Below are 23,656 nucleotides of genomic sequence, written 5' to 3'. Positions count from 1 at the left end.
TTCTCATGCAGGCCGCAGGACAACCCGCAAACCCGTGGGACAAACATAATGCGAGGCGGACCAGAGAAATTAACCCATATTTCTTATGCGATGCAGGCCAAAACAAGGCGGACTGGCCGACATTGCCATTCAGAGAGTTTGTCACCATTATTTAATGTGACAAAAAAACAAAAATAGAACATATAAAACTTTTATTGGGAACTACAATCTTTAGATGTTCCAAAATGGAAATGTGTATGCAAAACCATGGATTTTAAGGGAGGTTTAGCAATGACTAAGTTTGGTCATGATGCAATGTGAATCATTGTGGACATATTAACAAAACGTGTTTGCTTTCTATCTATTATAACATTACATTTTCCTCATTGAGATTAGTTCTAGTTCATTTGTAAATGAAAAAAAAAATATATTAAATGCATCACGTACCTTATAGTATAATTTTATGTAGAGACTCTAATTCCACCTCTAAACTTTGGAATAATTTACAAGGAGTATTGAAAACAAAAGTTAGACTTGTAGTTTAGCTGATCACTCTCAAAGTGATCAAGAATCTAAAAGTACTGTCCAATCTTTAAATGATTTGTTAAGAGGTTGTCTTAGGACAAAGTGTAAGTTATGATCAATTTATGTCACTAGAAATAATACCCGTTTGTAATCGGGTACGAATATCATATTATGCATATATGCAAATATCCATTATCTGCAACAACAAAATAAATAAAATTTAATTTATATTTTATTATGTTAAATTTAATTTGTATTTTATTAGATTAAATATAATTAAAATTGATTTTTGTTTATATGGGGTTCTATAAGAAAGAGATATAGAACCCCATTGTATCCGTATGAAAATGAACATTTTTTAATTATGGGTTGAGAAATAATTTACGGAGAAACTATAAGATTAAAATAATTATAGTAAAGATTAAAATTTCACAAAATAAGTAAAGAAATGTTATGACAACAAAGAAAACCTTGACTTTTAAAAAAGAAATTATGTTTTCTTGAAAGTTAAACATATGGTTAAAATTATAGAACTTTCAAATCTAAAAAACTTTCACTCAAATTTATTGATCCTTATTAAATTTTTAACTAGATTGATTTTTTCACCTACCAAATTGTTTTATCTCCAAACATTTCAAAACTTCATAATGTGTTTAATGTATTTCAACTTGATAAATACATTAAAAACCCTCTTCATTTTGCTATGACTTGATATAATACAAACACGAAAAAATCACGATGATCATCATAACATTAATTTTCACCCATGATGAAAAGGTCCTTTGTTATAATACAAAATAATAGTCTACATTTCATAGGCTAACATGAGAATCACTAATACATTATTTCCAATGATATTCTTTGTTTACTTGTAAGAAAATGCAAGACAATGAATAAGATGATAATGAATAATACGATTTGGTTCGCCGGAATCAAATTTCAATTAATTTTCTGACAACCGGACCATATATTGCTAGAAAAAAACAGTTTCCTAGGTTTAGCTACATAAATAATTTGCCGGAAAACAGATTCGAAATCAATATTTATTTATTACTAGCAACCAGTTGTTGTCTAACTAAGGTTAATTTTTTTTTTAATTTTTTGTCAAGTTTTATCAAATCAGTTATAATTTTCATAATTTATTTATTTAAATAATTCTAATTTTCGTCAATTTCGTTTAATTTTTTTTCTAATCCAATTTAAATTATTAACGATAATGAATCGTGACTGTCACGTGTCACTTCCTGATTTATTTGATTTTTTTTAATTTTTTAATTATTATTTTTTAAATGTCTACCTATCACAGTCAATATTTTGTATGTAGTCCTTATATTTGTTATTTTTGTTTAATTTAGTTCGTGGTTTATTTGATTTTTTTAATTTTATTTTAATTTTTGAAAAAAATGTCGACGTGTTAGAGTCAAAATTTTATATGCAGTCCCTATATTTGTTATTTTTGTTCAATTTAGTTCAAATTTTGTTTAAAAATTGAAAAATTTTAAAAAAATTATATAATTTTAAAAAAATGCATATGTGTTAACCTAGCATCGTGCCATGTGTCATAATCAATGCTTTATATTCAATTTAGTCCCTTTGTTTGTTATTTTTGTTCAATTTAATTCTAATTTTGTTTAAAATTGAGAAATTCTCAAAATTGAGATCAAATTTAATTTTTATATAAAAGTTATAATGATGTTTTTATTAAAATTCACATTTTTATTAAATATTTTTTGTTTAAGGTTAAAATTAATTTAAAATTAGAACGAGAATTTTAAGGATGAAAACTAATATCATTGATCTAAATTTTTAAAATTAGTCTTTATCCTTACAATTTTCGTTCTAATTTTAAACTAATTGTAATTCTAAACAAAAATATTTAATAAAAATGTGAATTTTAATATAAAAAAGTAAATTTGATCTTAATTTGGAGAATGACAAAATTGTTTCATTTTAAAAAAAAATTGAAACTAAATTGAACAAAATAATTAATATAAGGACCAAATTGAATATCAAACATTAACTCTGACACTTGATAAGTTTTTTGATTGAATCGTTGACATTTAAGAAAAAATTAAAAAAAATACAATTAAAATAGAATAAATTACGAAATGACACGTGACCGTCATTATTTTTTACTGTTAATTATTTAAACTGTATTAACAACAAAAGATCACATTGAATAAAATTAACAAAAATTAAAACCAATTTTAAAAAAAATAAAATAAAAACTGATTTAACAAAATTCGATGAAAATTATAAAAAAAAATTGATCGGTGTAAAGATTTTTCAAAATTATTGAGCATTCCAACATATCAATCAATAATGTTATGTAGTAGTTCAATTTTACATCCAATGTAACGTCCCATTTAATTAATAAGCGGAATTAAAAGAAACGCTACACATAAATAGTATAACAGCACAGTCCTGGGGTCCTTAACACCACTCCTACAAAACTAGGCACACCACGATGCCAACAAAAAACAGTTGAAAGGTCTAATAGATGAAAGTAGAGTAATAAAGCATAAAGCAATACATGGGCCATAGCCCTAAAGAAAAGCCCATTAAGAAATAAGGTCCAGTCCACGCAGACTATATAGCGGAACCATCACCTCCCTGTTGTCCACGGGCGTTTCTCGCATCTGCTCACACCAACAAGTTGATGATCATCGCAAAAGAGAGTACCACACAACATAACACACAACAACGAAAGTATGGTAAGCTAGAGCACAAACTATTTCATCCATACAATCAAATATATTTTCACAATCCCATATACACATATCAACTAAGCATGTTATGACTTTCCAAACAATACACTAAGACACGACTCAACTCATCCGGATACATATAACCTGGTCGGATTCAGCGGATGCTCGCACTTATGGTGTATACCTCTGCTCACCCCCAAGCAATGTGTTACAAGTGTTACAATGAATCAATTTCCCTCACCACAAGGTTAGCCCTTAATAAATTTCAGGCCTCCTGCTACTCTCACCACAAGAGTCAATCCGCTCTAAGTGAGACTAACTGACTCCTTAGAGTGTCAGGACGCAACCTTATCTTGAATCCTTACCTAGTTATACAAATGGGGCACCACCATGGACACCCACTAACAGGAGCCATGGAATTACGTCCCGACCACTGAAGCGCGACCCTGAAAGCCTCACCTAGAGACTCCAAGGAATTATGCACTGACACAGACTAAACATGCTCAACTAATCAATAAAGATTCATCATATAGATTTATACATACATATTGCATACTAGTTCTTCATAATCCATCTCTTTCATTTTTCCAGTAAATCCATACCAGTTCATCATTCTCAACCAACATAGTGGAATTTCATCTCATGCCAATGTCGTGTCAATTTAATACCAACCACCTCATTCACTTCACATGCGAAGGTTCACGCCCCAAACCATCATTTATAATTCATGAATCACATCACTCATGCATATTTATTTGTCTCATGCATTTAACACAGTAATCAACATCCAAGCAAGCATAAACCATTTCAGAATGTCAGAAACAACCACACAATCACACTGTCTCGCCCAACTCCTCGCTCAGACTGAAGGGTCTCACTCAGGCGAGCCACCTTCGCTTAGGCGAGGGCTCGGAAAAAGGAAACAGGAGCTCACGCGGGATCTCGCTTAGGCGAGACGTTCGCTCGCTCAAAAACTTAGTTGGTCGCCTGAGCGACCTTTCGCGTAAAAAGGGTCTAGGTGAGTCCCTGTCCATCTCGCCTAGGCGAGACTAGTTCGCTTGGGCGAGATTATCAAGTCTCGCCACTGTTTTCCTACAACAGCCACACACACCAGTCCAAAACAACATACTCAGACGTTCACAGCTAACATAACATCACACCAACCACCTAACCTCGAAATAACAGCCAACCAACATGGAAAATCGGAATATATGAGTAAGCCATAGCTTCCTTACCTGGAAATGGCTAGCACGAGACCTCGACCCTAAACAGCGGAAAGCGGCAGTTCAAGGAGCGACTTAAGGTGCTGGAAAGAAATGAGAAGCAATGGAAAAATGAGTTACCCAGTGTAACAGTAGCAGAACCACAAGCACGAATGAAAGGATACTTACGTAGAGGAAGAGAGCTGGTTCGAACTTGCGTGCCTACGGTGGTACCAAACCCTAGCAGAGATTGAGAGGCGGCTGCGGCTCAAGGACAAGGAACATTTTTCTAAAAAATGAAGGGAAGAGTTAGGGTTAGGACAGTCTTAGGGTTTGAATTCATTTTGGGCTAGCCTTTAGACCCATTCGATTTGGGACAGTCCTTACAAAAATAAGGCAGTAGGAAAAACTGGGCCTTACATCCAATACCTAAATTTGAATGTAAATAGCATTATTACCAACAAATTTTACAATGAGGAATAAATAAAATAAAATTTAGAAAATTAAATATCAACAAAAAAAATTTAACTGCATTCCGTAAACTACCGTGACAAAGAAACCCCTATAGCGGCAGAAGAACCACCGTGAGCGGTGGCGACCGGCAGAAAGTGTTGGTGTTGATAGCTTTTCCACCGCCAGTGACGGTGGTTGCGCATCCGATGCCGCCGTCCACGGTGCAGTATTAAATGGGCAACTTCTGACATCATTTACTTTTACAAGTGATGTCAAAAAGTAATTTTTACATGATCATGAGCTGAACAAAATATTACGCATGTACTTTGAATTTGAAATGAAATTAAATAAGTAATCAAACCAATTCAAATAGTATCAGTGAGTTAACACATTGCTTTAATAAAAAAAAAGAACAGTATTTACATCTTATGGTTCCTAAAAGAAAGAAAGAAAAACTCTTTTATATCAGAATTTGAACAGATAAAACTTACACATAAGAAAGAAAAAACCAACCTTCTATATCGGTACAGAATCAATATCCAGAAGAACTATTATCCATAAAAAAATATAAAATACTTTTATTCGTGTCTCTGTCAATTACGTTACTCATTTCAGCTCATACTCTTCTATTCTATTTTTATCACTTTTTTTTATTTTCAAAGTATGTTATATAAAAAATTTATATGGATAAAACTCCTACATTTTCAAATGCAGTTTCATTTCACTGAAACAAAAATAGACTTAATGTGCTTATAAGCCGACCAAGTTGACTTGTCCACTTCTGCACTGTTCTAATAAAATTGTGGACCCCTATACAATTAAATCCACTACTTCTTTTTTACAAAATATTATTTGTTTTTAAATTACCAGCTATCTATTTATATTTTTCTTAAATAATATTTTATATTCCCTTAAAATAAAAATTCACTTTTTCCGCGTTTTTTCATCGTAGATAAAAATTGAAAAGCATATATATAAATTATATATAATATATTGATACTTTTATTTAAACATACAATCTGATGAAAACTTCGGTATTTATATAATTATTATTATTATATAATATTAAAAAAATTGAATGAAGCTGTCATAGTGAGACACTAGGACAATGCTTATAAATAGTTCATGAAAACGAAACACTATATGTAATGGTAATTTTCTGTTCTAGTTTTTCTATCTCATATATCAAAATTAAAGGCATGAATTAAAGAGGTAAAAATATAAAACATTGTTGCAAATGATTCAACAATTTTTTTTAACAATTAAGAACATTTAAAAGACACCTTTTTTATGGTTAAAATATTTAAGAGAATAATTTATCTAAACCTTTTATCATTTTGGCAAGTTCATTTTTGTTAACGTATCTTGCATGCCAGATTGATTATTGTCTTTATCCTTCATATTTTTTTCTGTGGTGAGAAAAAGAATTGATCTTTAACATCAGAAAAGAGAGAAGAGAGAAGAAGTGAAAAATAAAAAGAAAAAGAAAACCATTTTGACTCCATTATTAGTGTAGTGTCCAAACTCGTCATCACAACATTTTTGTTCCATTATAAATACACCACCCATTGCACCCTCTTCTCTCCGTATCTCAAACTCAACACACACTACCTTTGCTCAAACAAAAAACACCAACGTTGTTTTTCCTCTTTCTCTTCTTCTTCTTTTCTCTTCCCCCATGGAAGGAGGTGTGCCTGAAGCTGATGTCTCAGCTTTCAGAGAATGTTTATCTCTTTCATGGAAAAACCCTTATGTTCTTCGTCTTGCTTTTTCCGCTGGAATCGGTGGTCTTCTCTTTGGTTATGACACTGGTAAATAACACAGAAAACAAAAAATCTAAGTTATCATACTCCATTTTTAACCATTCTCTTGTCTCTCTCAAAAAACATCAAAAATCTTGTTTTGTTTTTCAAGTTTCTTGTAATGAAACAACCCTTCCTCTGTTTCTCACCCTCTCACCATTCCCACTTGTAAATCTCCATGCTTTTCTATGTTCTAACCACAAAATCACTCTTTTATTTATGTTGAAAACTGTTCTGAATCATATTATTTACGATAGATTAGTATATTTCAAAAGGGTACACGAGGTTTATTTTTACAATATGATTAATATATATGTATAATTAGCATATAGTATTATGATTAGTGTTGTTATTATGATTTTTGATGATTAATTGGGGTGTGTGTAAGTGCAGGAGTTATATCTGGGGCTCTGTTGTATATCAGAGACGATTTCAGATCAGTGGATAGAAAAACTTGGCTTCAGGTATTATTAATATTCTATTCTCTGAGACCATTGATGAAGTTTCAGTCTTTCAATGAATTCAAAATTCTTGTGACTCTGAACCTACTTTCATGGACTTTATTGCCCTTGCTTACATCTTCTCTGTTCACAGCCACCAACTTGCAGAAAAAACAAACTCATCTTTTTCTATGTTTCAAACACTCACACAAATAGCCTCATACTATTATTATAATCAACATATTCCATATTTTTGCATAATAAATATATCTTTTTGCATACAATTTTTGTTAAAATAGTTTTTTTTTTCAAGAAATACACTGAATGATATATAAAATAATTATGATGGTCGTAAGACCAAATTAAAAAAAAAAAGAACAATAATTTCATCAATTATTTTAGGACAGATTAAAGAGATTAAAACCCTAACTAGTTTGGGAAGAAGATAATACTCCTTCTTTTTTGTAAAGTTTGTATTTGCAAATCACTTTAGTTTTAACTAATTTTTAGGTAAGTTTTCCTTTTGCTTTAAATTTATTAAATAACAAAAATTTTTGCTACTAGAGTCAACTTGGTAGTAAAATTTTATTTATTTTATTTATTTTCCGTATTTTATTCATAATTTTGGGAAGTGCGAAAATCATGACTTAATTTCTTAGTGATATATTTTTCTTATTATCTTTAAAGATAAACTTTAACTTAGGATGAATTAAGGTAGTTTTCAAGATAATATTTTTAATGTTCGGTTGCAAACATTTGAATTGTCTGATCCCGATTCACGGGATGAGATTCGGTTAATAAAATTAACTATTATTTAATTATAATAATAATTATTATTAAACTAACCCCGTTTTTTTATTTCCATAATTAACATAACACTTGCGTATATCTCAATTCAGTTAACGCCCGATTTAAGAGTTCATTTCCGCATTGAATGAACTGACATCATAGATTTGTTTCTTTCACGTTAGGATGCTTTGAAAAATGAACCAACCACAAACCAAATACTTGGTTTGTGTTAATCACACTGTAAAGAATGAAATAAATCCAATTTATAATTATAAAATAATCATTTTATGGTTGGTGATGTTTAATTAGTGAAAGGAAAACCTTTAAATTTTATAACAGTGCTCTCTTACTTGATTGGTAGAGTAAAATAAAAAACTAGTATTTCTGGAGATGTGTGTATGAATAAATGTTTCATGTTTTTTTATATAGTATAATGAAATACAAAATAATAAAAAAATTAAAAAGGGTATCATCACCTGAGAAGTTGACATGTGTCTTGTGTCACAATCATGTGTTAGCTGAAGAAATGTTCCGTTGGTCCCGTTGGGGTGTTGGCCAACAAAAGCAAAATTGAGCACTAGCTGCAGCAACCACTGAAAATCCCCAAATCCTAATTATATTCTTAACCTGCGTAATCAATCATCAAACATATAATTAAGAGAAGGAAGTAACTTGTGGTACACTTTAATTCTGATTTAGTTCCATTGTTTAATTACTAAATGGTCTCAAATCTGTCCTAAAGGTCAGATTCTTTTTTTTTTCTTTTTTTTTTTTTCAATTTTACTTTTTTCATCTCACTGTTTGAGTTCAATTTCATATAGTATGTGTGAATGAATTGGAATTGTTGTGAGTGAATTACACTTGGGGTGCCACAAATCTGAAACTGTGATTCTTTGCTGTAAAGCAAATTGATGGTGATGTGTGACTTTTGGTATTATTCTCATTCTGTGTGAATTGTAAAAAATGTCAGGAAGCCATAGTGAGTACTGCAATTGCTGGAGCAATCATAGGGGCTTCAGTTGGAGGATGGATCAACGATCGATTTGGAAGAAAGAAAGGAATTGTTCTTGCAGATACCCTCTTTTTTGCTGGGTCTGTAATCATGGCTGCTGCGAATGGCCCAACTGTTCTCATCGTGGGTCGTGTGTTCGTTGGCATTGGTGTTGGTATGGCTTCAATGGCATCACCTCTCTACATTTCAGAGGCTTCTCCGACCAGAGTACGAGGAGCCCTTGTGAGTCTCAACAGTTTTCTCATCACTGGAGGACAGTTCCTTTCATACCTCATCAACTTGGCCTTTACCAAGGTGAGAAACTGTGCTGTCACTTTTCACTTTCTTACAAATTTGTGCTATATGAATGTGATAATAAATGTTGGTGTTCATGAAATGGGTTTTTCATACATGCAATTCCATGAGCGTCTCTCAAGCTGTTCTCTAATCAAAATTTGTAGTTTAACCTTCTGTAATCCATGGGGTAAAGAGGGTAACTAGGGTGAAACTTTTCTGACACTGATTGAAAATTTTTTGTCTTGTATCTCTCCTTATTGATAGTGTTAGATAGGCATTAGCTATTTAATGTTTACTAGGAAAGAAATTGAACATACATGAGAGAATCTATTTCCATTTGCATACAGAAGGTTGGTTTTAAAATTAACATGTGGTGGATCGTTGAACTTTGGTCTTGGTGTTCTTTTGTTCATTTAGTATATGGTAAATGAGTTTGTGCATGTTTTTGTCATTCAGGCACCAGGGACATGGAGGTGGATGTTAGGGGTAGCAGCAGCACCAGCTCTGTTTCAAGTTGTATTAATGTTGACACTCCCAGAATCGCCTCGTTGGCTGTACCGCAAGGTTGGATCATCATCATCATCATTGATCAGTTGTCATTGATATGTGAAACTGTAAATCTTAATTGTTGTTACATTTTTGTTCCCACAGGGTAGGGAAGAGGAGGCAAAAGCAATTCTGAGAAAGATTTACCCGCCTAGCGAAGTTGAAGGTGAAATTCAGGCTTTGAAGGAATCAGTTGATATGGAAATTAAGGAAACAGAATCATCAGAGAAAGTGAGCTTGATCAAACTGTTGAGAACCCCAGCTGTGAGAAGAGGTTTATATGCAGGCATGGGTCTTCTAATCTTCCAGCAGTTTGTGGGGATCAACACTGTGATGTACTACAGCCCCACCATTGTTCAGTTGGCTGGTTTTGCATCTAACAGAACAGCACTGCTTCTGTCACTCATCACATCTGGTCTGAATGCATTTGGTTCAATTCTGAGTATATACTTTATTGACAAGACTGGGAGGAAAAAGCTTGCTCTCATCAGTTTGTTTGGAGTTGTGTTCTCCTTGGCTATGCTAACTGTATCTTTTCGAGAAAGTGAAATTCATGCTCCAATGGTTAGTGCCATTGGAACCTCTCAGTTCAACAACACATGTCCTGATTACAAAGCAGCTGCGAACCCTGGTGAATGGAGTTGCATGACATGCCTAAAGGCTTCACCATCTTGTGGTTTTTGTGCTGCAGATGACAAGGTACAAATCCATTCCACCATTTTACATTTTAACAACACCACTAACAGACCTACATATACACCAGTTTGGGCAAAGGTACCTCCTGGTTTTATTAAAATTATTACTAAGTGTATGAAAAAAATTTACTTTGTCCACTTAATCTTATATATTTGCCTCCATCAACATACTGTCCCCACTGACTTAGGGTCTTAGATCCCCTACCGACCAACGTCATGTTTCAATTTTGTGGTTCAGAACACTCTTACCAATGACCAACATCATGTTTCAATTTTGTGGTTCACAACACTCTTACCAATTACTGGGAGGGAAGGGCTAGAAAACTAGTTCAAGATCACACATAATGCATATGGCAGGATTTTGCATGTCATGTTACTGTCAATTATTGAGAGGGAAAGCAATGAAACAAGTTACTTCAATTCCAAATGTTGACACCACCATACATACAATTTTGCATTTTATATCCATTGACACTAATTTCTATTAAATTTGCAGCTTTTACCCGGGGCATGTTTGATCTCCAATGATGTGACAAAGAAGTTGTGTGGCAGTGATCATAGGGCATGGTACACCAGAGGGTGTCCTAGCAAATATGGTTGGACTGCCTTAGTAGGCCTTGCTCTTTACATAATTTTCTTCTCACCTGGGATGGGAACTGTTCCATGGGTTGTGAACTCTGAGATCTATCCCTTGAGGTACAGAGGAATCTGTGGAGGAATAGCATCCACAACTGTTTGGATTTCCAACCTCATTGTTTCAGAATCCTTTTTGTCCTTGACAGAAGCTATTGGGACAGCGTGGACATTCATGATGTTTGGAATTGTAGCCGTTGTGGCCATTTTCTTTGTCGTTGTTTATGTACCTGAGACCAAAGGGGTTCCAATGGAAGAAGTAGAGAAGATGCTGGAACAAAGATCTTTGCAGTTTAAGTTTTGGCAGAAGAGATATTCTAGCTCTGAGAAGCACTGACTCAAATAAGAACAAAGAACCTTGTTTGAGTCATGTTTAGTTGTTATAGCTCTAAATAGTGAATTAAGTGGCTTGTGAAATATGGTATTGACAATGGTTTCTTTGGGTAAGATTTGTGATAGCTAGAATTTTAGCCCTAATGTGTATGTAGTTGATTAGTTGGGTTGCTGAAAATCCTTATGAGATCCCTAGAGGATTGATATTAAGCTCTTCTTTATGAACTAATAAAAAATGTTAAATTATTATCGATTGCTTTACATTTTCTTTCTCAATATTATGAAACTTATTCAATATAAAGAATTTGATCTTCTAACATGAACATTTTCTATTTGGCTTCTTTTTCTCCTTCACACCAACTAATGGTAACAACAGAAGAAAAAAAAGTATTTTTCTGTAGCTTCCTGCAGTCCCTTTGATTTTTCACCAATTATTACAAAAAAGGATGGAATAATAAGGAGTCTCATTGTTGAGCGAGAAAAACCATTTTACTTGAAAAAACAGAGTATGAAGAACATCACATCAGAGATTAGCCCAAAGATAAAATAGAAGAAAATCAATATCCAACAAGACAAACCTGAGACTGCTTAACCTCCACTCACTTCCACACTTTACAATAGTTAGTCAAAGAATCAGCAAGTAGCAAACACCTTCATCAAATAATTTCAAAAAATCACATCACACTCACCTATTAAGGTATAAAATTATGTACTACTTGTATACCATATTATTTCTACTCCAAAATCATAAAATAATATAGATTTTTAATCCAAAACTTTAGAATAATGATTTGGTAACTTACTTTCATCTATGTAATCTTAAATTTACCTTTAATTTTCTACCAATTGCTTATTGTCACCAACCCGTAATTACTCTCATAATTTTCTTTTTATTTTGTTGTTAATTGGGAATACATATATATATATATATATATATATATATATATATATATATATATTGTATTATATAATTCAAAAAATATTTTTAAATTATATCTGAATTTAAAATTGCATAATTGTTAGTATGTTTTCAAATTTTATCCTAAAAGTATATAAAACACGAATATTTTATGATAAGGATATTTTGACTCATTTTTAATCTATGATTATAATCATTCTTAGATTATTACATCACATTATTTAAAAAAATTAAAATAAATAATTGAAAGATGATTAAAGTAATGAATTAAAAGTGGATAAAAAAATGGATTAAAATATCATTATCCAATATTTTAAGCTTTTCAACACTTTATGGGAGTGAATGAAGAAATTGTAAACTGCAAAAAGTAATTTGCAAACCTGAAACCCTAAAATAACCCAGCCCACTAATTTGTAGCTTGGACTACCCGATGTGTGAAATGGACAAGAGAAAGAAACCGAGAGAATGGTGCGAACGCAGAGAACTCCAAACACAGAACGAAGAACTCAACATCAACACAGAAACTTGATACATAGAGATTTAAAGATTTTACATACAGATTATTGAAAAAGTGAAAAACAAAAAGTTTCCTTTTTTTTTATAGTATTCGTGCCCTAATCCCAAATTAAACTAAAATGGCAAAATCTAGCAAAGTCTCGTCGTGCCCAAGGAGAATCTGAAACAGAGAGCATTGTCGGAGGTCATCGTAGATGGTCAGAGTTCCTTGTTTATTGTCGGAGGTTGCCATTCATTGGTCGAGGGGAGTTTGGAGCACCGCGAAACAAAGTTTTAGAACAGAGAATGCCCTTTACGAATTATCTGTTTCTTAAGTAGTTGTCAAAATCTTCTGCCAAAATGGAATCCTCTATGGTTTAAGTACGTTTTCCTTCATTATACATATACGACTGCAATCTACTTTTAGTCCTAGATTACATGTAGACAATATAGTAGTTCACTTTAATTATGATATGATATTCTTATCAGGTCTTAATGTCTGGACGATCATGAATAGGTTGTTAGTACCTGTTTAGGCTAGAATAACTTTTTATTTTTGCTGACTGGGAATCCTTATCTCAAGAATGCATGGTTTGAAGACTTGTTGTACTCGTTTCACTGGTTTTTTCATTCACATTTGCCAATCAACTTTGTTTATTGCTAACAGCATTGTTCTTATTTCTAATGATGTTGTAATTATTCCTGCACACGTTTCAATTCAAGTGACCAACTTTCGAGCATGAGAATATTGTTTTTATGTGTGTGATTTCATATAGTCTTATTGTATGAAATTCTTGAAGTTGATTTCCTTTTAATGGTATTTCTTAAGCCGGTACACATTTTCACAAGGGCGTGAATTGTTTGTTGGACAGTCCTATGGATCAAGTTTTGTTTAGAAGATTTTACTTTAACATTCATTGGTATGTGACTGATATATTTGAAGCTTAATTAACATATACATCCTTTTTTTTTTCTTTGGGAAATTTAATTTGTAGTAATATGCCATTTTACTTTTAGGAGTGTCGAACATACAGGATGGCAAACATATTACTTTCTAGTTTCATTAACTTTTAGTCTGGGTAACTCAGTAGTTGTTATGCATTTCTTTAGTTATTCTAAACAAGTATTATTGTTTGTATATAATAGTAGTTAATCAACCATCTAACTTGCGTTCAAAACAAAGAAAGACTCAATATATACAGGAACTTGAGTACAAATTCAGTCCCTTCAAATTGAGACTGGAACACTTTTTGACCAATTGAAATTGTACCAAGCTTCTTCCCAACTCAAGTACTGAAATATATCTAATCTAGAGTAGGGATTATTTTTGTTTTGTTCTCAACTTTTCAAAACTATTTATGAATCTTTCATATTGGACCTAACATAGTAAATATGCTCTTAAACAATTAAACTAGGAAATATGATATGTTCATAATTGGACTGGAGAGATTGTATCTCAATACTAGAACATCTGGACCTTAAATTCTCAAATTAATATAATATAGAAATATTATGTGTATGTCTTTTTAATTTTATTCCCTTATGGTAGTTAACAGAACCTGCTAAGGATTTCAATAGTTTCTCGTTTGTGCAATTTCAATAGTAATGCATTTTGTTAAATAGAAATTGAAACCAAATGTAACTGTTTAATATAGTTTCGACCTTCAAATTCAATAGTAATGTTTCGGTCACATAATAAAATTATTATTGTAAATTAAATTTAGGAACCAAATTCCCCCTTCTATGCATTGATTTTAATAATCAATAGTGTTATGTGTAGAGTCTCTAAACTCACTCTAGTCCTTTGGAAACATAGTTGAAGTATGCCTCTAAATTGCCACCCTAAATTGACTTCTTTATATGGTCAATTATTTCAGCAATAATTGCAGTTATACTCATGCAGCAATGATTCCAGGAAAAAGACACCAATTTTAAGAAAATGTTTATGTAGTTAATTGACAGATTATAATTTGTGCATAATGATATACGGATCTTACCTATGGATTTTGATCTGTGTGTACTCAGTTACTTATAGATTTAGTCTGTACGTGGTTACATATGCCTAGTTTTATGTCTGCTGCAAGAAGGGCTGTCTGTCTAGGGAGACAATTTAATAGTTCATGTTTTCGAAAATCAAGTTACCATTTATTTGAGGACAAGGTATGAAATTTAAGGAGTATTAAGATAGTCTTGGTGCATGAATATAAAGAAAGCAACTGAAAAAGCTACAGCATAATCTCAATGCAGTGCTTTTATCCCAACTAGCTTTAGTATCATTAGAAGTTTCTCAATCAGTGTTTCTATCCTGTATTCACTCAGATTTTCCTGCCTTCTCCATGGTGACTTTATTATCTATATCCTCCACTGGTCCAATCAAAACCATCCAACCATCATTCATTCGCTGTTCTTGTGTAATATCTAATCTAATATAATCTGCATGTTCTTTTTTCTTAAGCAACCCAATTGATCTCTTGTACTTATGGTTACTAAATACCAGATATTGTTGAAGAAGAGGGACTTCAACAGGTTATATTTGGTAGATAAACTACTGTTACAGAATATGATAGTGGAAGAGGTGAATCGATGTCAGATTCAAGAGTGGTATCCAAGATTCAATATATGCTTTATGTCTAGACTCAATTTCAAGGTCCAAATTCATGCACACAGCAACAAACATAGGCAACAATGTTATCTCAAAATCTATGCTCTATGTTTAGACTCGCAATTTCAAGGTCCAAATTCATGCACACAGCAACAAATATAGGCAACAATGTTGTATCAAAATCACATCTTTTGGCCTTGGAGACCCAAGATTCCCTCACAACCCATTTGGAATCTTTGTTCCGGGCCTGTTCAAATGCTTCTTTGCTTCAACAAGTTAGACAAGTTCACACTCAAGTCGTTGTTGGTGGCATGAATGATATTTGCTCACTGAGTTCCAGAATTTTGGGCCTATATGTTCTTTGTGGTAGAATCAAGGATGCAGGAAACTTGTTCTTCAGGCTTGAATTGTGCTACGCTCTTCCTTGGAATTGGATGATGAGAGGGCTTTACATGTTGGGGTGGTTTGATTTTGCGTTGTTGTTTTACTTCAAGATGTTGGGTAGTAAAGTTTCACCTGACAAATACACATTCCCTTATGTGATTAAAGCTTGTGGTGGTTTGAATAATGTGCCGTTGTGTATGGTGGTTCATAATATGGCTCGATTGATGGGATTTCATGTGGACTTGTTTGTCGGCAGTGCTTTGATCAAGTTGTATGCAGACAATGGTTATATTCATGATGCACGACTTGTGTTTGATGAATTGCCCCTGAGAGACACCATTTTGTGGAATGTGATGCTTCATGGTTATGTCAAAATTGGAAATTTTGAAAATGCAATAGGGACTTTTCTTGACATGAGGACCTCTTATAGTAGGCTTAATTCAGTGACATATACTTGTATTTTGTCTATATGTGCTATGAAAGGGAATTTTTGTGTTGGTACTCAGCTTCATGGTCTTGTTATTGGTAGTGGATTTGAGTTTGATCCACAGGTAGCAAACACACTGGTTGCCATGTATTCAAAATGCGGGAACCTTTTAGATGCTCGCAAGTTATTTAATACAATGTCACAAACTGATACGGTAAGTTGGAATGGGTTGATTGCTGGATATGTACAAAATGGGTTTTCAGATGAGGCTGCACCTTTGTTTAATGCAATGATCTCTGCCGGTGTCAAACCAGATGCGGTCACTTTTGCAAGTTTCCTTCCTTCTATCCTTAGAACCGGGAGTCTCAAACATTGTAAGGAAGCTCATGGTTACATAGTGCGACATAGGGTGCCTTTTGATGTCTATTTGAAGAGTGCTCTTATTGACATATACTTCAAGGGTGGAGATGTAAAGATGGCATACAATATTTTCCAGCAGAATACTTTGGTTGATGTTGCAGTGTGCACTGCTATGATATCAGGTTATGTTCTTAATGGGCTGAATAGGGATGCTATAAACATTTTTCGGTGGTTAATTAAAGAGGGAATGGTTCCTAATTGCCTAACCATGGCTAGTGTTCTGCCAGCTTGTGCTGCAATGGCTGCTACAAAATTAGGGAAGGAGTTGCATTGTGACATTCTAAAGAAACGACTAGAGAATATAGTTAATGTGGGATCTGCCATCACGGATATGTATGCAAAATGTGGAAGAGTGGATCTTGCTTATGAATTTTTTAGAAGAATGTCCGAAAAAGATAGTGTATGTTGGAACTCAATGCTTTCAAGCTTCTCACAGAATGGAAAACCAGAAATGGCCATTGATCTCTTTCGCCAAATGGGAATTAGTGGAGCCAAGTATGATACTGTGAGCCTATCATCTGCTCTCTCTGCTGCTTCAAATTTACCAGCACTCTATTATGGGAAAGAGATGCATGCCTATGTGATAAGAAATGCATTTAGTTTTGACACTTTTGTTGCAAGTGCACTGATAGACATGTATTCTAAATGTGGAAAACTAGCGTTGGCTCGATGTGTGTTTGACCTGATGGATGGGAAGAATGAAGTTTCATGGAACAGCATCATTGCTGCCTATGGAAACCATGGTTTCCCTAGAGAGTGCCTTGAACTATTCCATGAGATGTTAGGAGCTGGGATTCACCCTGACCATGTTACTTTTCTTGTCATACTTTCTGCTTGTGGCCATGCAGGCTTAGTTGATGAAGGCATACACTACTTTCGTTGCATGACTACAGAATATGGTATCAGTGCTAGGATGGAGCACTATGCATGCATGGTAGATTTGTATGGTCGTGCTGGCCGTTTGCAAGAAGCATTTGATACCATGAAGAGCATACCATTCACTCCAGATGCTGGTGTTTGGGGGACATTGCTAGGAGCTTGCCGGCTCCATGGCAATGTGGAGTTAGCTAAACTAGCTTCAAGGCATCTTGTAGATCTGGATCCAAATAATTCTGGATACTATGTATTGCTTTCTAATGTACATGCTGATGCTGGTGAATGGGCAAGTGTTCTTAAAATTAGAAGTTTAATGAAGGAGAAAGGAGTTCAGAAGATACCTGGATACAGCTGGATTGATGTTAATGGGAGAACTCATATGTTTTCTGCTGCCGATGGAAATCACCCAAAATCTGTTGAGATATATTTGATTCTGAAGAGTCTCCTTCCTGAGTTGAGAAAACAGGGTTATATTCCTCAACCATACCTTCCGTTGCACCCTCAAATCATGGGCAGGCATTGAAATAAGAATGATTGATTTCTTTCGTATTCTCAGTTATAGTCATAGCAAATACTTGATGCAACTAATCATTTTGAGATAACTTCTATCCAAACGTATGAGTATGCTTTAAGTTATCTCTTAAGCAAGTAGTTATTACGTCAGAATATTCTTCGAAGGTTTCCAACAGTCTCACCTGAATCTAGTATTTACTTGAGAATTGTCACCCACATGGTTTATGAGCTTCATGATTGGGTAAATTATTTCAATCATTCTTGTTACTTCTACCTTCCTTTTTATCAAATTCTTTGTAACCAACGTTGATGACTTGTCGAACATAATTCCCCTTCTTCTCTTTTAGTTTTTTTGTTGAATTTATGCATTCCAATCTCTATTTGCATTTACCATTTAACAGAAATTTTTGTTATGTTCAAGTATAAGTAGATTCATATCGAAGTCTTGGAAATTTTGTTGACTTTGGTTTGACTATTGTACTTGTATGTCCTTGCAATGTAGCTTAGGGCATGCTGAGATGGGAGAATTATCAGCGGTATATTCTTCTTTTAGTTAAAGTGTGCATACTGCAGGAAGAATGAAAAGACCAGCAATAACTGTAAGGGCACTTAACAGAAAAAAAATAAGACCACTGTTTATCATTCTTTGAAATTGACCAAGCAGGGATTCTTCTCTCTTTCATTCTGCTCCTAAAAACTGTATTAAATAGCTTACAATTACAACGTGTAGATATGCCTTCCTGTCTTCTCCATTTTCCTCCAACCGAACAGATTGCAATTGTTATACATCAAAACAAGCTGTTAGTTGCGTTAATCAGCTATACCTTAGTTTACACAAACCTTTGTTACTTTCGAAGATATGCTTTATATTTTGCTTAGGTTGGAACACATTTTCTTACATTAATTTATATTATTTGTTGTAGTTGATGAAGAGGAAGTGACTCTGCATCTATTTTGGTGATGAAGCATTTCATAAACAAGCCAAACAAGAAATTGAGCACAACTAACGTGGCCTATCATATTTGTCCTTTAAGAGGTAATTTTCCTTAAGTCCAAACCTCTATTTAATTCTATCTCAACTCAATAATATGCGTGTTTTTTTATCTCTGCTGCAAGGAAGGTTGTCTAGGTAGGGAGACTGTTTAATAGTTCATATTTATTGAAAATCAAGTTTACCACGTATTCTTGGAGAAGAGGGTATGAAATTTAAGGCGTATTATTAAGATAGTGGTGTATGAATACAAAGAAAGCAACTGAAAAAGCTACAGCATAATCTCAATGCAGTGCTTCTATCCTATATTTACTCAGACTTTCCTGCCTTCTCAATGGTGACTTTATTATCTATATCCTCTACTGGTCCAATCAAAACCCTCCAGTTATCATCCACTGTTCTTATCTAATATATAAGCTACTCTGCATGTTCTTTTCTCTTGAGTCACCCAATTGATCTCTTATACTTATGGTTACTGAATACAAGATACTGATTGTTGAAGAATAGGCACTTCAACAGGTTGTTTTTGGTAGAGAAACTTCGGTTACAGAATATCAAAGTGAAAGAGGTGAATCGATGTCAGATTCAAGAGTGGTATCCAAAGTTCAAATCTGTATCCATCAAGACTGTAATTCATCAACTCCCCGAGTCATTTATTCAGTACCTTCTTGATGACTCTGGGCCCTTCCTCTTACCTGCTTCTGTCTTAAATGAAGATGCATTACCCAATAGAGTTCATAATCCAAATGAGGAAGAAGATTTCAGGTTTCAGAGGGATCTGGAGATGAAGCAGAAGATTCTCCACCATCTTTGTTTCCAGAACTTGAATTGAAAATTAAGGAATCTATTGAGTCCCTTGGGGGTGCAGTCTTTCCCAAACTGAATTGGAGTGCTCCAAAAGATTCAGCATGGATAAGTACCGCTGGTAGCCTTCGGTGCACCAGTTTCAGTTAGATTGCACTTTTATTTTGAGCATCTGACTCGTTGGTCCATGACTTGTGCCATGCGTATGATTCATGCCAGGATAAATCTTCAACAAGGCCCCATAATTTCTTTCTTGCACTCCGTAAATGGTATCCATCTCTCCATCCAGACATGGAATTTCGATGTTTCTTTCATACGAGATCAGAAGTTAATTAGAATTTCTCAACGTGAGGTTACTACTTTTTATCCTATTTTGCTTGAAAAGAAGAATGATCTCCTTTCATTGATCCTAGCATTTTTTAACAGTCATGTGAAGTCTAAATTTGAGTCAGAAAACTACACATTTGATGTTTATATCACAAAGGACGAGAGAGTTAAGATTGTGGATTTCAACCCTTGGGATGCCTTTACATTGCCCTTGTTTGCATGGGATGAATTAGAGAGTATTCATAGTGAAGGAAATGATGTGGAGTTTAGAATTGTGGAAGATCGTTGCGCTGTTAGGCCAGGCCTGAAAACAGCAGTTCCTTTTGATTACTTGGATACGAGTGCGGGCAGCAGTGGTTGGGATCAATTTCTATGGAGTGGAGATGAAGAGTTTAGACAACAATCTACAGAAGCTGGTACATGACAATCAGCTGCTGTTTCTCTAAATTATTACTTGATGTAGCAAATAAAAACGTAGCTTTTTAATGTGTATTTTAAGTTTTTTGACAGGGGAAAACCCGAGTTTGAAAGCATTACTTCACAGAGGATGCAGATTTCTTATTTAACAGAAACCTTAGTTTATGGTTGTTAAGTTTTTCTGGTTGAACTTCAAACATCAGATATTCTTAATTAAAGTTTTTATGGTCCTTGAAACTCGGGCACACAGACATCTGAAGTGACAATTGTGTACTATAGTATCATTTACTTATTTTCAATAATATACTAACTAAACTTTTGTACAAGTTTTGTGGGTAACACTTCAAATAAGGTCTCTCCTTCTTGAAATACAATAACATCAAATCATTGTCCCATGTAAGAATGTGTTACCATTGTGTTGGCACCAAGTGTTAGGAGTTCAAGTTCAGTAAGCTTCTGGTTCTTAGATTTATGCATATGTAAAAAAAAAAACACGCATATGAAAAATATGTAAGAAGCTTTTATTTTTTTCTTTTAAATGTACTGCTTTTCTCTCTTAGTTGTGGGGTTTTTTTTACGTTATTATGTTTGCATCGAAGGGAGTGCTTATGAATTTCATCACAGCTATATTTTGCTGCGTTTAGAAGGGAGAGGATAAGCAGAAGATGAAGTTAAGGTTGAGAAAGAAGAGGGAAAATAAAGTAGATGAGTAATTGATTACAGATTCAGTGAAGGGAATGTTTAAATTGCACCAATGTTCTTGAGACCAAGAACAATCCCAACCCCAATGATGTGGCCAACAGTACCACAGGCCAAGGTGTCTGCAAGAGTGAAACCAGCAGGATCACCAGTCTGCAACCCTGAGTCCCTCACCTCCAGCTTTAGCCCTGCAGTCGCTTTCCTGTTTGCTGATGGAGCCAATCCAAACCTTCCAGCAAACAGCATCAGGCTTGTAGAAGCCACCATGATCTGTTCAACATTTCAACAATCTCAATTATCGATCATTTCAAACCAATGATTTCTGTTTCTCATTTAACACACCGAAGTGTAAATTTATCAAATAATATAAATAACTCAAATAATATTATAAAACACATTTTGACTTCGAATAAATTTTTAATAAAATTTAGTTAAAAAAATTAGATTTACGTACTTTTAAAATTAGAAAACTAAATTAGACTAAATTTTGAAAAAGAATTAAAGAAAAAAACATATTTAACTTAAATGAATGTTCTCCCTCACTTCTTTCTCATTCATTTGAACAAGAAACAGTATGATTATTAGCACCATTATGCAGATCCACCAAGCAATTCACATGATTGAGGTATGTATTAACAAGAATTTCTTTGTACCCTTCTAAAAAACTGAGCTTTTATCTATTAAGCTAGGCTTTGTAATGAAACAAATCCATAAGATCCTACCAGATTAGTGGATGAACCAATGTAGTCACATCGAACTCCCAAACCACCCTTTCCCTTGCGCCTCAAGGGTTGGACAGCAACCTGTGAACATACCCAGTTATCACAATCACATTACAATTGAAAATTTTATATATTTTAAAACATCAAATTAATATCTATAAATGTATTTTGAAACCTAAGTAGAGAAACAAAACTGAAATCTCTCAGCTGAAAATCCAAATTATAAGAGCAGAAACAAGAAGATGATATATGTATACTAAATAAAACATGGTAAATTTGTAAATATAAAATGTGCTGACCAAGTTCTGCACAGGGGCAGCTGAGAATTGGGGTCTGAGACCAGTGAATTGGGGAAGAGTGGTGATTGCAGTGGTTGCCATTTGTTAAAACTAAGAAGAGGAAAATGAAAATATGTTTGGTTTCTTCTCTGAGTCTCCTTTTTCTTGAAATGTTTTGTGGCTTTCTTCTCTGACTATGATGTATCTAATGGCAGCCACATGAGGAATTTGTGGCCTCAGAAGGCCAAAGTGAGATGACCAAAGATTCGTTATTCCGACGTGGCATTATATGATTTGGAGGAATGGATAATGGATAATGTCTTAATAGCCGCTATGTAACACCCTATTTTTTTCATAAAACAAAATGGCATAATATAAAATTTATTTATATTATTTAATTTGATTTATAGGATAAAAGAAATTTTTGTATAACAAATAATAAAGTTAAGTTTATTGGAGAGAGAAAAAAAGTTAACATTTATCCCACAGTTTAATTCTAGTCATTTTGTTTTCATTTATATTTATTGAGTTTGTGATTTTTAATAGAAATCGGATTCACTATTATAAAAAAAAAATTGTTTTAGTTCTAAATTAAGTTATAAAATATTTAGTACACACAGTTTATATAACTAATATGAGTGGTTTCACCCAAAAATGTCTCAAACTAGGGTCATTTTAAGGAGTAAAGGTCACACTCTGTGAATTACATTAAGTTTTTTTTCTTATTTTAAGCATAATAGATAATTGAAATAGAGTTTGAAATGCTATTATAAAGAAAAAAATTGTTTTGTTTCTATATTAAATTATAAAATATTTAGTCCACACAGTTTATATAACTAACATGAGTAGTTTCACCCAAGAATAATGTCTAAGGTCATTTTAAGGATTAAAGGTCACTCTGTGAATTACATTAAATTTTTTTCTTCTTATTTTAGGCATAATAGATAATTGGAATAGATTTTGAAATGAACATAAAAGTATATAGAATGAGACAGTTTAATCCTGATAGTTAAGATAATACATATTAGGAATGTTCAATACAGAACTGATAAAAATAAAATAATTAAAACCCTATCCGAAAAATTGATAATAGATTAAAATAAATATTTTTGAATTGATTTGGATCTTTTTTTTCTAGAATAAAGTTATTTAGTTAATTTCTTTGACACTTTAAAACTGATCTAATGTGTCTCACTTGGTTAATATTTGTAAATTTGTTGCAGAAGAGTAACAAAAATGTTATGTTTAACAAAAGAATTGAGTTGTTGAGTTGGAATGAGAGTTATCCTTGTAATGTGAAGGTTACATTATTAGTCATAATAAAATAAAGTAAAAGATTATTGAAAAGAAACCAATGCAAGAAGTTTGTTACACACGTAGTTATCCAAT

At 33.3% G+C, this 23,656-nt stretch overlaps 3 protein-coding genes, 1 long non-coding RNA gene and 1 pseudogene across 19 annotated transcripts; 3 read left to right on the top strand and 2 right to left on the bottom strand.

The window, feature by feature from the left end:
• Window positions 1-2,924: 2,924 nt before the first annotated feature.
• LOC114162216 lies at window positions 2,925-4,695 on the bottom strand. The gene is made up of 3 exons (XR_003599166.1): window positions 4,604-4,695; window positions 4,448-4,518; window positions 2,925-3,143 (listed from the first exon to the last, which is right to left on the bottom strand). It is a non-coding gene; the product is annotated as an uncharacterized LOC114162216 (long non-coding RNA).
• A 1,741-nt stretch (window positions 4,696-6,436) lies between these two features.
• LOC114164024 (probable inositol transporter 2) lies at window positions 6,437-11,654 on the top strand. Of its 2 annotated transcripts, XM_028048481.1 has the most exons (6): window positions 6,437-6,678; window positions 7,063-7,133; window positions 8,869-9,204; window positions 9,643-9,750; window positions 9,838-10,431; window positions 10,924-11,654. In XM_028048481.1, the coding sequence occupies exons 1-6, from the start codon at window positions 6,546-6,548 to the stop codon at window positions 11,395-11,397; spliced, it is 1,716 nt and encodes a 571-aa protein (XP_027904282.1). In that variant the 5' UTR covers window positions 6,437-6,545; the 3' UTR covers window positions 11,398-11,654. The 2 variants fall into 2 exon arrangements, with proteins under 2 accessions (XP_027904282.1, XP_027904283.1); XM_028048482.1 differs by lacking the exons at window positions 6,437-6,678; window positions 7,063-7,133 and adding an exon at window positions 8,454-8,640 and having other exon boundaries at window positions 10,924-11,650.
• Window positions 11,655-12,756: 1,102 nt separating this feature from the next.
• Window positions 12,757-20,805, top strand: LOC114163128 (pentatricopeptide repeat-containing protein At4g21300). 15 transcript variants are annotated; one of them, XM_028047244.1, is made up of 4 exons: window positions 12,757-13,188; window positions 15,305-17,983; window positions 18,953-19,065; window positions 19,540-20,805. In XM_028047244.1, exons 2-3 carry the CDS (start codon window positions 15,493-15,495, stop codon window positions 18,988-18,990), a joined length of 2,529 nt encoding a protein of 842 aa, XP_027903045.1. In that variant the 5' UTR covers window positions 12,757-13,188; window positions 15,305-15,492; the 3' UTR covers window positions 18,991-19,065; window positions 19,540-20,805. The 15 variants fall into 15 exon arrangements, with proteins under 15 accessions (XP_027903045.1, XP_027903044.1, XP_027903042.1 ...); XM_028047243.1 differs by having other exon boundaries at window positions 19,528-20,805; XM_028047241.1 differs by having other exon boundaries at window positions 15,305-18,270; window positions 19,528-20,805.
• On the top strand, window positions 19,514-20,805 carry LOC114162787 (annotated as a pseudogene).
• A 434-nt stretch (window positions 20,806-21,239) lies between these two features.
• Window positions 21,240-22,494, bottom strand: LOC114163129 (photosystem I reaction center subunit psaK, chloroplastic). Its single transcript, XM_028047246.1, has 3 exons — window positions 22,289-22,494; window positions 21,990-22,070; window positions 21,240-21,537 (listed from the first exon to the last, which is right to left on the bottom strand). Exons 1-3 carry the CDS (start codon window positions 22,367-22,369, stop codon window positions 21,310-21,312), a joined length of 390 nt encoding a protein of 129 aa, XP_027903047.1. The 5' UTR covers window positions 22,370-22,494; the 3' UTR covers window positions 21,240-21,309.
• Between the last annotated feature and the right edge of the window lie 1,162 nt (window positions 22,495-23,656).

Source organism: Vigna unguiculata, chromosome 9 (assembly GCF_004118075.2).
Source record: "Vigna unguiculata cultivar IT97K-499-35 chromosome 9, ASM411807v1, whole genome shotgun sequence".
In the NCBI taxonomy this organism is placed as follows: Eukaryota; Viridiplantae; Streptophyta; class Magnoliopsida; order Fabales; family Fabaceae; genus Vigna; species Vigna unguiculata.
This window is presented reverse-complemented; position numbering and strand designations above follow the sequence as displayed.

Coding starts and splice junctions, on each gene's coding strand:
- LOC114164024 (XM_028048481.1), top strand. CDS start 6,546: ATGGAAGGAGGTGTGCCTGAAGCTGATGTCTCAGCTTTCAGAGAATGT. Junction 7,134..8,868: donor ATAGAAAAACTTGGCTTCAG/GTATTATTAATA, acceptor AAAAAATGTCAG/GAAGCCATAGTGAGTACTGC. Junction 9,205..9,642: donor TCAACTTGGCCTTTACCAAG/GTGAGAAACTGT, acceptor TTTGTCATTCAG/GCACCAGGGACATGGAGGTG.
- LOC114163128 (XM_028047241.1), top strand. CDS start 15,493: ATGTTATCTCAAAATCTATGCTCTATGTTTAGACTCGCAATTTCAAGG.
- LOC114163129 (XM_028047246.1), bottom strand. CDS start 22,369: ATGGCAACCACTGCAATCACCACTCTTCCCCAATTCACTGGTCTCAGA. Junction 22,071..22,288: donor CTGCCCCTGTGCAGAACTTG/GTCAGCACATTT, acceptor GTATGTTCACAG/GTTGCTGTCCAACCCTTGAG. Junction 21,538..21,989: donor TTGGTTCATCCACTAATCTG/GTAGGATCTTAT, acceptor AATGTTGAACAG/ATCATGGTGGCTTCTACAAG.